Here is a 12554-nt window from a genome sequence, read left to right as displayed (position 1 = left end):
TATAAACATATTTTATGCAGATAAATCCAATATATCATTAGGTGTATTTCCACCAATAACAGTTTTAAAACACTTTCTGGTTTTTAACAAGGTTGAATCTATTCTGATTTATATGAAAGTTAAAATGTGTTTATTATAAACAATAATTAATGTATAGCTCCATATTGCTCACGAATACATTCATCAGATATGTTTTTGTTTATATAATTCCTTTATTTTGTATTAATTTGCTCATTTATTTATTTATTTTGGATTGAATTAAAAACCAGCCAATTGCAACGGCCGGAAGGAGGTTTACGCGCCTCAAGCGAGGCTGGCGAGCCCTGTCAATCATACCCCGGGTATCCAATCAACGGGAGTCTTGCACTCGACTTCCTCGTATTTGAAGGGGGCGAGACGTGGACGATGTGCGCACGCTTGGCACAGGGTAAACATTCGTGTGTCCTCGAGCTTTGAGGGAGGGACTGAGCGAACTGTCAGAGTAGAGAAAGAGAAGGAGAGAGAGCGAGAGAGAGAGAGACCGAACAAGCGAATGGGAGAAGAGGCTTGCAACCATCGCAGTGCACTGTAATACTGGATTGTACTTCAGCGGGAGTTAGCGGTTTGGCAGGTTTATACACATCAAAACAGAACAAAGAGAAAGACTCTACAGTACTATAAAAGGAACAGCGAAAGAAAAGAATAAAGCAACAAGGGAGAAATCTCAGCGGCTAAATTTCAAAAGAACCAAGGAACCAGTGCTTGTGTTTTTCTCCCCTGCAATAGGAACATAAACTGGGACTTTGTATTTCGTGGAGAAATTGCTAAATTTCTTCGACCACTAGAAGTTTGTTGGGGCAAATATATTTTTTCTGTGTATTTTAATTTTAACTCTCAGACGTTCTAAATACGACAAAACTTTCTTGACGGACTGCACATGGTTTCAAACTGCTTTTGAGAACCTGGATTTTTATTCATCGCTATTTTATCCATTTATATTTGAAATACATAAATGCTGTAAACACAACAAATACGGATTTAAATTCATTTTTTCTATCCTTTTTATTCTTCTGGCGTTTGCAGAACAAGTCAATGGTATTTGCCAAAATTACAACCCAGACTTTTAAAGTTTGAATAATTCATGAGATACAATTTGCCTGCTCGAAAAAAGTAACTGAAAAAGGGAGGGGGGTAATCAACAAACATATTCATAAGGGTTAACGGAATGGCCACCACGGCTTCCAACCCCTATCTGTCCAGCAATAGTATCCTCTCGTCCGGCTCGATCGTGCATTCTGACTCTGGAGGCGGTGGTATGCAGCCGGGCAGTGCTGCGGTTACCTCGGTGTCTGGTGGGTACAGGGGAGACCCCACAGTAAAGATGGTACAGAGTGACTTCATGCAGGGAGCTATGGCAGCGAGCAACGGAGGACATATGTTGAGCCATGCTCATCAGTGGGTGACATCCCTGCCGCACGCCGCCGCTGCGGCAGCTGCAGCCGCTGTAGCAGCAGCCGAAGCCGGATCGCATTGGTCGTCGAGTCCCGTCGGTATGACAGGCAGCCCTCAGCAGCAGGACGTGAAAAACAACTCGGGAAGAGACGATCTACACACGGGCACCGCGTTGCACCACAGGCCCCCACACTTAGGTCCTCATCAGACTCACGCAGGGGCTTGGGGGAGCACAACTGCGGCTCACCTCAACTCGATATCAGGGGGACAGCAGCAGCAGCAGTCGCTGATCTACTCCAACCCCGGGGGCTTCACGGTGAATGGAATGCTCAGCCAACCAGGGAGCCAGAGCCTGGTGCACCCGGGTCTGGTAAGGGGGGACACCCCAGAGCTGGACCACGGCAGCCACCATCACCACCATCACCACCAGCATCCGCATCACCAGCAGCAACACCACGGAGGGGTGAACAGCCACGACCAGCACTCCGACGAGGACACACCGACCTCGGACGACTTGGAGCAGTTCGCCAAGCAGTTCAAACAGCGCCGGATCAAACTAGGCTTTACGCAGGCGGACGTGGGCTTGGCCCTGGGCACCCTGTACGGGAACGTCTTCTCTCAGACCACCATTTGTCGGTTTGAAGCTCTCCAGCTCAGCTTCAAAAATATGTGCAAGCTGAAGCCATTGCTAAACAAATGGCTGGAGGAGGCGGATTCTACCACTGGCAGCCCGACCAGCATCGACAAGATAGCGGCACAAGGTAGGAAGCGAAAGAAGCGCACGTCCATCGAAGTAAGCGTGAAGGGAGCTTTGGAGAGCCACTTCCTGAAATGCCCCAAACCCTCGGCCCAAGAGATAACCTCACTAGCGGACAACTTGCAGCTGGAGAAAGAAGTGGTTAGAGTGTGGTTTTGCAATAGGAGACAGAAGGAAAAAAGGATGACGCCCCCAGGAGTGCCACAGACGCCGGAGGATGTGTACTCGCAGGTCGGCAATGTGAGTGCAGATACACCGCCCCCCTCCATGGACTGCAAACGAATGTTCAGTGAGACATAGAGCAGAACACAAGACTAAAAAATATTTTATATAAAATTAAAACTGATAAAACACAGACTATCGTCAAGATAGCCAAAACATTTTTGATACTGTGATTGTGATGGAATAGGAATAAGACTGCAAATGTGTTATATATTTTTCACCAGAACAAAACAAAATCCCCTTTTCCACCCAACCCCAAAACGCACCGATAACCTTCTTCCAAGCCCTGAAATGTCTTAACCTAAAAGGTTCCTTCTGCTCTTTCTTTCAGGGACATTTTTTAGTAGATTACTTAAAAGATGCAAGTTTAACTGGGCCGAGTGAACCGACCGACCAGAGGGTGACTACAAGTTCGTTCCATCAGGTAATTTTGGCGCATTAACAACACCAACTGGAAATTTCAAAGCAAGTAGTCCTATTAGAATTTAAAAAAGATTCCCCCTGTACCCTGTATCTGATTTGCGAAAGACAAAAGAGGCAGGCATTTGTATATTTAAAAATGGGACATTTTAAACCCCTACTTTAACAAAGGAACAAAAACTGCAACAGCATCAATACGAAGAAGAGTGGCATCCACGAAGCTTCCAACATATTTTTTGCGGGGAGGACTGCATGGTTTAAATTTTCACAAAGAGGAATTGGGATTTTGAGGCCCTCCACGCCTAATGATACAATATAAACTCACCAGGACTGTCCCCGCCATCTGATCTAAAAGATCACCTCTTTTTTTCAAATTGATTTTTTTTCATGGGACTTGAACACCGTGAATGAAGAAATAGAAATGACATTTGAAAAGACTATCTTCATCTGCACTTATTTGAAATTCTTCTCCTCTCCGTTGCCAAGTGTGACTGAATGGGTGCTGTGGATGTAACTATACATGCTGCCATTTCTAAGCAGTATTCTTTGGTAGGTTTTAATAAACAACAGACTCTGTAAAGCCGGCAATATAGATTCATTAGATCAGATGCTGATCTGACTTATTTACTTTATATTTTTCATCAAAATGACTTGTTTTAATATTCTATTCGGAATACATATCAATTATTCCAAACGGTAATTTATTTCCCCCCAGAACTTTGTGTAAGATGTTTTGCTTTCCTGTTTTCATTGTTGACTTCATTTGTTTTGTTTAATTTTGTATTCTCGTTTCTTAAAGGAGCACAAATCAACATAAGCTGACATTGACAGTTGTTAGGTAATAAGGGTATATTTTGATGTGATAATTTGATTGTAATTTAATTTCAGTAGTGATTCCTTACGACCTGATTGAGACCAATAAATTTGTTAGAATGAAATTACGTCATTGTGTGTTTTGAGATTTATATTTGGAGTGAATATTTAGCTACGTTTGTTTATGAAACAAGGCATGCATTCGTGATATTATTTGATGTGAGAAAGGTTAACGCAGATAAATTGCCGATTGTTCTTGTTCCAACTACTTTTGTCACAGATTTGCATAACATAAGTATACAAAAAAATACTATAATTTAGGAAAAATAAGCCTATATTATATCGAATGCTGAACCTCTGTGCATCTCCACTGTCAATGCTATTGGAGCCCCATAGGGAATTATATTTGACAATTTCACCGGGCTATATTTGATTTATTCACAATTCATATGTATCTTTAACTAATTCGCTTCTCCACCTTCATCATAGCAGCAGCATCCGATAACTTTATTGATTATGTAGCATTTGCATCATCTAGCCTTATAATTAGTCCGTAGACGACTTGTCACTTCAAAGTACGGTCTATGCGTTTGTTTACATCCACCGCGTGACACTTCCGCAGTAGGATCTTGCGGATCTTATTCCAGAGCTCTGGTTAATGCTGTAGGCCTATCTCACCGGAGTTGTGCGTCATGTTTTGCAGACAAAAATTAAGGTAGATGTTGCTACTGATATTGTTTGTAAAATATTGAATCATTCGCCCTACGTCAGTCTAGGAGTAAGACGATTCGATTCAAAGCAGTGTAGTCTATATATTTTACTGTTGTTATTTTTATGCGCCAGTGTATTCATATATTCAGAGTGAAAGTTACATCTCATGGGCCTTATTTATGTTTTGAGAAACAGTATTGTTATTTTGCAAATATGCTCATAAGGTCAAGATTCTTCATCCCGACACACTCACATGCATGCGCATGTGAACACACTGTATACTATCCACTGTTGTCATTACGTTATTAGAGTTTTGGCATTGGATATTCTACTTTTTAGTTGCAAAGCGATGACTGTATCCTACACTGTTTAGGTTTTCCTTATAGGCCTATGGTGTAAATATGCTCTTGCATGGGATGGTGCAGGGTGCATGGACAACTCGTTTTTCACTGACTATAGCCTAATGCTTCCGAATTCCCATTATTGTAAACATCCTTTTGAGATGATTTAAATTAAACATACATCTCATTAGTGTGATAACAACACAACAAGCATGATGCTGATCTAATGCATAGCGAGTCTAAATATCTCATGTTACCCTCAAAGTATGGTAGTCTTGGCGTAGACAGATGTTTTATGGTTTAAAATAATACTGAAGAGAACTTTGCGATTTCACATCGACACCAGGCTTTGGGGCAATGAGTTGGACATTGGTTAGGTCTATCAAATTGGACATTGGAGCCATCGAAATACAAATAGATACAATAATGGCGTTTTACCATGTTTGAATTAGCTTTGGTTGTGTAAAATTGACATTAGCGTTGAGAATGCAATACCTATAAGGTTTGCGCATGTTTGTTTTATGTTGTGTGACTTTGGTCCAGCTTAGGCCTATAGGCCTGTGGATAGGCTACATCTTTATTTGCATAATAGTGCATGCCACGCCATAAATTATGCTACAGTGTAGCCTATATAAACTATTTCGATTTCTTAAGACTGAAATTAGGACGAAACCTATAGCTTGGAAAGGCACTCGGCTCTCCAACTTTTTCGCAAGTTGACTATTCAGCTAAATGCACTATCCACGCTCGAAGATTTAAATTTCGCGGATGATTTCCCATACACTAGTTGCTTAGCAACTGAATTCAACGTTATAGAAGAAGTATGCATCACTTTCCTTTGTCCTCATTAATAAAAGTGCCAGTCAGACACGCGGGTAGATTTGGTCATTCGAATCCATGAAATCCCAGAGAAATGGGTGGCTATAGCCAACGTTCTGATTATAGACGCATGCAGTTTGGTTCGAACTGAATTATACAAAAATATTTTTGTAGTATTGGATAGCTTCTACTTGCAATATGCAATTTCCATAAATGCCTATAAAGAAAAGTAGGATCATTTAAGACAAGCATATAAAAAGTAAGAACATGTTTCGATATTTCAAATAGCCAAGATAATTGTGAGCACACGCGTCCATCCATATAGGCCTAAACAACTTTACGCCACCAACGCACCCAATATAATCGAATTGGTATTTGTAAAGAGGGATAACCCATTGACTAAATTTAGTTGTCAATAATTCCAATCCAATAAATGGGTGGAGCATGATATAACACAATATATAATAGGTTCAGGAAATCTATATTATTTTCCATATTCTCCATATTTGATCATCTGGGGCTTATTGCCCACCTTCGAAATGTGATAATTTGTCACATGACGTGTGTGATATGTTTCACACGTCTGCAACATTATTTTGTTCTGAATCGATGTTTCTGCGTTATGGGTCTAGTATAGGGACTATTACCTGCATTGCTTAATAGTAAATTAATTATAACCATTATGCAAACTTAGTGCGTTGTGCGTTTACCATTCATGCATGGGAAAGTTGCTTGTGCAGTATTATTTGTCTGTGTGAAGGGTTCAAAATTATCCACATTAATAGACAATTATACTATTTCTCTTTTACAGCGTGACATGTAAAGACTTCCAAAATAACATAACTGGTTTTGATGTGCTTTATGCACAAACTCTCTCTCGCCCAGCCAGCCTGTTCGCTCAGCATTTCATGTGTCTTCAAAACCTGGTGGGCAATACCCTGGCCTAGTCCTTTGTCTCCATAACGCATAAGGATATTTCTCGTTGTGGAATCTGTATGGCAGCGTAACTTTCTCTTTTAAATCGTGAACAATTGTTACCCGGGTTAAAGGGGGAGGCCCCCCGTCACCCCAAAGCCCTGCAGATTGGACATTCTCTCAACACAATGGGGTTCAACATAAGGCCTTTTTCATAGAGAATATTTGTTTCGCCACCAGACCAACCCATGTAGTGGTAGCAGAAATGTTCATCGACGTTTTTGATTTGGTTAGATGTCTGCAAGTCCATCTATGCGCATAGTTTAGGTTTACACTATGTGGCAGATTAACGTTGAGTGTTTTTTGATTCATTATTCAAATATCAACACTTTCTCTGCACTTCAGAATAAATCCGTTCAGTCACGGCGCAACAATGGACCTAGCATAACGAATGGCAACATTATGGACTGCTGATAGGTAGACTTGGGTGACACATCAACAACGACGAACAACAACAACCTAACACAACAAATTGAGAAATAGCCTGATTCTTCAGATTGTGCTCTTAGACTCGATTAGACGTATAGTCCTAATATGTTATAATCTAGGCCTGTGTGCACCTCTTTACAGGATCTCAACATTGTTATTACGTCATAGCAGATTGAGGAATACATTTCCTCTATACTAAAGTGTTTAATATGGTTTAGTTTAGGCTTATTTCTCACAACATCGGTTCTATTATGCATGCACGTATAGTGTTTTGAATTCCTTGGAAGTCTAATATCCCAGTCAAAATTTGACCCACACCATCGTTTCCCTCACATTCTACTCCTCCCACGTGCCGTCTACATGAATATGCATTAAACCGGCGTTGTTTTCCATGGGGAGGCTTCCTCGATGGCCTATAGTTCATATCCTGTTGCGAAAATTGTAGTCTTCTGTCGGTGATATAGATTCCCCCACAAAAAATATCTAAGCCCCTCAAGTTCTGCTCTTGACTGATGTGATGATAAAATCGAATGTATATTTATTTGATATATTCCTAATCTCTTACGAGTCATGACATGCGTCTCCTTCCAAACTGAACTTCTTCTTCTTAGGCCTTTTGTTCTATTGCTAATAAATAAATAAAAATCCCTTAGCCCAGCTCTTTTTCACTAGGCCAAGTCTAATGAGCGTTGTAATAGGGTACTTCCCATGGTTATGTTATATTATGTCAATACTTCCACATGAAGCTCCATTTCATCAGAGATGGCCCTTGACGACAGAAACTTCCCCTGTTTCCCTTTCTGCGGGCACAGACTCGTGTCTCCCTCTAAAACGGTTTGGTTTGATATTGCTTATATGTATTTCATTGCCTGCAGGTACCCATCCTATTCTCCAGAAAGGGAAGGATAAAACCTTTAATCAACTTTAAATGATGTAACCAGTGATATTATAACAAAAACGTTCAAAATTGTGATGATTGATTGTATGATTTAATTTGTTTTGAAGAGTAACTTGAGCACAAAGGCATTGCGTTGTATATATCTACAATATTATATTAAACATGTATTATAAAATAGTCTAATCAGTAGCATATTTTTATTATAATTTTGTATTAGTGTCAAGTTATTAATGTCACGTGCACAAGTACAGTAAAATGCCTTTCTTGCAGCTCTAAAACCAACGATGCAGTTGTCAATATCCATGTCGTACTAAAAATAACAGAAGGTTGAACAAAAACACACGAGAAATAAGAAATATGAAGAACATGAGAAGTAAGAAACCTATATACAGGGTCAATTAATGTGTGACTGATTCAAAGCCATGAAGGTGTATAAATAGTTAATATAGTGCGTGCTCTCTATAAACGTTGCAACTTCTTATGGCCTCATCCCTGCCTATAACATGTAGGTTATTGGACTTCACTTACAGGTATTTAGATCCAAATTAAAACGGAAAAGGTGGACATGTAATAGCACGATAATAACCACATATACAGAATATAGGTCTACTATATATCATTTATCACTCGGCATTCTGACAGCGAGGGTCCGGAGATTGGTCCGTACAAAGCACAGATTGAATTCCACGGATTGGCATGATGTGCTGCACGCGGGGTGCCTATTCCTAATTCCGACTGCCTCGTGCCTACCCGACCTGACATTCTCACGCGCAAGAAAGGAGGAGGACGCTTTAAAATATGTATGGCGGTGACGCGACTCTTGGGGTTTCCTTTCTATAAATCGTGAAGGTCAGGGTTTCGTGGTCACAGCGGATGGGTACAATAGAGTCTGTTTAACTAAGTACTCCAAACTAACATGCTTCAGTATCTGATCCGCCTGTCAAAAATACAAAAAAGTAACTTCAACTTTAATGTTTTATTTTTTAAATTTGTTATGTCATTAGAATGTGGGCCTACTGAACACCGGCCCTATGCCTACACACATGCATCTAAACGTGTGTGAGACACAAAAATTAACGAACAGTCAACACATAAAGACAATGAAATAGACGTTGATCTATAAACGTATTGTCCGCGTCCTTCCGTTTCAAGACGCTGACTGATTCACGTTTAAAGAAATAGGTTGACATATTCAACAACCTGAAAATACAGTGGCTAGATGTAACTGGCCGAACAGTTGACAACTCTTGTCAGTTGCAGGTCAGGCACCGTAAAGAAGACAAAGTGCACATCACCCAGTCACACTCATCCCTTCATACTCCATCCCTTCATACTCCTATAAGACAACTTGACCATTGTGAAATAATCAAGGAGGACTCGGCTTTGGTCTGCCCTATAAAGGTCTCTCACCCAAAATGAACCGCGGGGTTTATGGTAGCCCACTTTCAGCCCATGAAGAGCCGTGCGTGAGATCCCGCTACATTACAAACATACCCGCAGTCACGCACGCATGTCTTCATTCACCAACCTCGCCAACCTCCCACAGCATCTATACATCTGATGTATGGGCATTCAGGACGCCATCTGCACAGAGGTAAGATGTGATATATTCGAGCGTACAGCATGTTGGGGGTTTTGAATGGACACTCGCCGCACTCTCTTCCTCATCAGGTCTGTTGCGCGCATCTGTTTTTGACATATTGAGATTTATCAGTAAACTTTGGATAAATCTATCGGGTGGGTTTAAATACAAAACTTTATCAAGCTTTGGCAGGAATATTAATGGCATGTCATTTTAAATGTGATAAAAGATGGCTTCAATTTGTTTTGTTTAAGTCAAGAAAAAACTTAGCCTAAATCCGTTTTGCCTTAGGCCTACCATTATAATGATTAATAGTAAATTAATCTTTATAATGCGTTCAACAGTAGCTGTATTATTATTATTACTAAGCTGGAACTTTACTTGATACAAGGAAACACGTAATGCTTCAAATATTCACATGCGAATCCAACTTTAGATCATGTGCAGGCTTCAAGTTTTCCCAAAAGATGATACCAACGTTTATCACTTGTCCTCGATGTACTTCATATACAGCCATGAAACTGCAACAAAGCCACGTATTTGCTAGGGATTGTTTTGTCTCATGTCAAATTTCTTGTAGTAGAAAATATCGCTATGTTATGAAAATAACTTCAAATATGTATTCTTTTATTATTCATCTCTTTGACGTATGAAATGGATTTTGGGGTAAATGTGGCTCTCCAAGCTTTTATGACATTACAGCGCCATCTGCTGGAATTAATAGCTGGGTCTAATATTCTGCAAAATGAAGATGCTTTTTATTTTGTTTCCTACAGTTAAGAAAAAAACAGTATTGCATACAAATAATAATGATGATATTGGAAAGACCACGATAAAAGCAAGATTTTCAAGTGGGAACATTAATTTACAAATTAGGCTACTCTGAATGTCTTTGTGCGCTTTATGTGCGCATTATATTCAAATATGTAAACTGTTTTAATCAATGAAAGTCAACTGTTTTCGTCATTGTTTAAACATAAATTATATTTATCATATAGGCTACGTTAATAATACCACATTTAAAAAAAAATCATATGTGAGGATTCGTATGTAGCGAATCCTGATTTTAAATGTATCACAATGTCAGCTGAGAGTTACAGTAGCCTACGTATAGACAGACCTCTTGCCCTGAACGCTTCGGGAAAACGGCGCTGCTGCTATGCACGAGACATTAATAACAACAGCATTTTAAACATGTACTTTCTCTGACTTTTCATTTGTTTGAGAATTGCAACAGGTATACGAAAATTGAGCCTAAGTGTTTGTCATGATGCGTGAGTTGATCTTATCTCGAAGTTTTCCCCTTAAATGTAATTGTTAGGCTAGTTTTTTATGTAAGTTTGATTTCGTTCAAGACTGGAGATTTCGTTCAATTTTGGAAGTCTTTCCCATGCAAATTATTATTATATTTAGAGTAAGCCTATACATTTCATCCAATTTAACTTTGTATATTCTTATCTTACACAAAATACAAAAAAAATATTTTTGGGGGGAATATATTCAATACAGAGGACTTGAAATCACATGCATGTTTGATCAACCTGATGTTATTGTTAAGTAGCCTACGCTAGAGTGGGGCGACCCTCTCATTCACTTCTTTCTGCACATCACAGTTATATCACCTATGTCTGGAGGGGCCTTAGTGTGTCTCATACCCACTCCCATAGTTTTACCATTACAGTTTCAACCAGCGTCGTAAGATACAGTAAAACGACAATATACTAAACTACTGTATAGCTCCCTCTCTCCTTTCTTCCTCTGTGTTCTCTGTGTTTTCTCATCAAAGTCAGCTGTTGACCAGTCATTCGCCTACTCGCCTCTCCTTACCAAACCTCTCCAGAGAGTTGGACATCTCCACTAAGGAGGGAGGGGGACAGTTGAGGGCGACACAGTCCTAAAAGAACTGAGTCATCTGGATGATATCATAGCTCTGATGATGTCATCTCCTTTTCAGGAAAATGATTTAATGGGGGCGAGAGGATGTCTGATGGCATTGTTTATCAAGATATTGTTTTCTTTCCAACAGGCCCAGCATGTGAGTAAGGTATAGGGTCCACATAAGGTCAGTGGTGACTTCACTGTGTGCAAACTAACTATGTCCACCAAGGGAAAGAACCCAGACAGTTTCAATGATGACAACCAGATTATCTTTTGACATTGTGTGTTTAGTATTTTCAACCCACAATATGATAACTCATTAAGTCTACAGTGCACACTTTGGTCCACAAGCAAACTAAACCACTGCATATTTCAACATGTAACTTGATTAATTATGCCTCTGAATTAATAGATTGTTGATCACATCTAGTATCTATTTCTAGATGTTCTTAATGTTTGTTCTGTCCTTCAGACCTGGTTTCAAATACATGTGTATTTGAGTATCTGGTATTTCAAATACTTTTTCTATTTTCAAATACACAGCCCAAAACAAGTACATTTATTTGAGTATTTGAGTGGTTATAACATTTTATTTAATTTTTTTTTTTAAAGTCTGCTAAATTGTATTTGACAGGACTTTCAAATACCTGGGTTAAACGCATGGTCGTGAAGGCTATTTGAGTCAGTGTATTTGAGCATTTCAAATACTTTCCAAGTGTATTTCCAAATACATTAAAATATGAAACTACTTGTCTTTTAAAATAAAAAATATCTGAGAACTTACTTCGAAAGTATGTGAAAGTAATTGCGATATTTGAAATAGTATTTGAACCAAGGTCTGCTGTCATTTAACTAGTAAGCGTAGCGTATTCAGCCAGGCTCACCACCACATGTGGTTTGGTTCTCACATATCAATACGCAGCAGAGAGAGGATGTTCAGGCGATCTACGGCCTCAGACCTTGTGTCCGATGGCTGCTCCACACAAAACAGAGCATTCCAAACAACTGACGCCCACAACCACAGCAGGCCAGTGCCAATGAATAACGCTTCAAAGCGCCCTTCGGTAATATTGTTCATACTTTACAATGAGAACTAGTCCAGATGCCTGCCTAGGGCCAAACAAATATTATAATTTTTAAAAATGCATTCTTTAAAAAGTGTTGACAAAAAAAAAACTTTTCTCAACAGCAATTTCACATAGACAAGAGAATAAAAAGTTTCCATCATACATAAACAGACATCTGATATCTAATCTCAAGGTGTGGTTATTGGTTACT

The 12554-nt window shown here is 39.5% G+C and overlaps 1 protein-coding gene across 2 annotated transcripts; it reads left to right on the top strand.

Moving 5' to 3' along the window:
* Window positions 1–421: 421 nt before the first annotated feature.
* Window positions 422–3771, top strand: LOC129859815 (POU domain, class 3, transcription factor 3-B). Of its 2 annotated transcripts, XM_055929943.1 has the most exons (3): window positions 422–2428; window positions 2742–2834; window positions 3002–3771. In XM_055929943.1, the coding sequence occupies exons 1-3, from the start codon at window positions 1205–1207 to the stop codon at window positions 3089–3091; spliced, it is 1407 nt and encodes a 468-aa protein (XP_055785918.1). In that variant the 5' UTR covers window positions 422–1204; the 3' UTR covers window positions 3092–3771. The 2 variants fall into 2 exon arrangements, with proteins under 2 accessions (XP_055785918.1, XP_055785917.1); XM_055929942.1 differs by having other exon boundaries at window positions 424–2428; window positions 2742–3771.
* The last annotated feature ends 8783 nt before the right edge of the window (window positions 3772–12554 follow it).

The sequence above is a fragment of the Salvelinus fontinalis genome, chromosome 7 (genome assembly GCF_029448725.1).
Source record: "Salvelinus fontinalis isolate EN_2023a chromosome 7, ASM2944872v1, whole genome shotgun sequence".
Taxonomy (NCBI): domain Eukaryota; kingdom Metazoa; phylum Chordata; class Actinopteri; order Salmoniformes; family Salmonidae; genus Salvelinus; species Salvelinus fontinalis.
Note: the sequence above shows the minus strand (reverse complement) of the source record. Positions and strands in the feature narration are given on the sequence as shown.

Coding starts and splice junctions, on each gene's coding strand:
- LOC129859815 (XM_055929943.1), top strand. CDS start 1,205: ATGGCCACCACGGCTTCCAACCCCTATCTGTCCAGCAATAGTATCCTC. Junction 2,429..2,741: donor TGTACTCGCAGGTCGGCAAT/GTGAGTGCAGAT, acceptor TCTTTCTTTCAG/GGACATTTTTTAGTAGATTA. Junction 2,835..3,001: donor CTACAAGTTCGTTCCATCAG/GTAATTTTGGCG, acceptor ACTTTAACAAAG/GAACAAAAACTGCAACAGCA.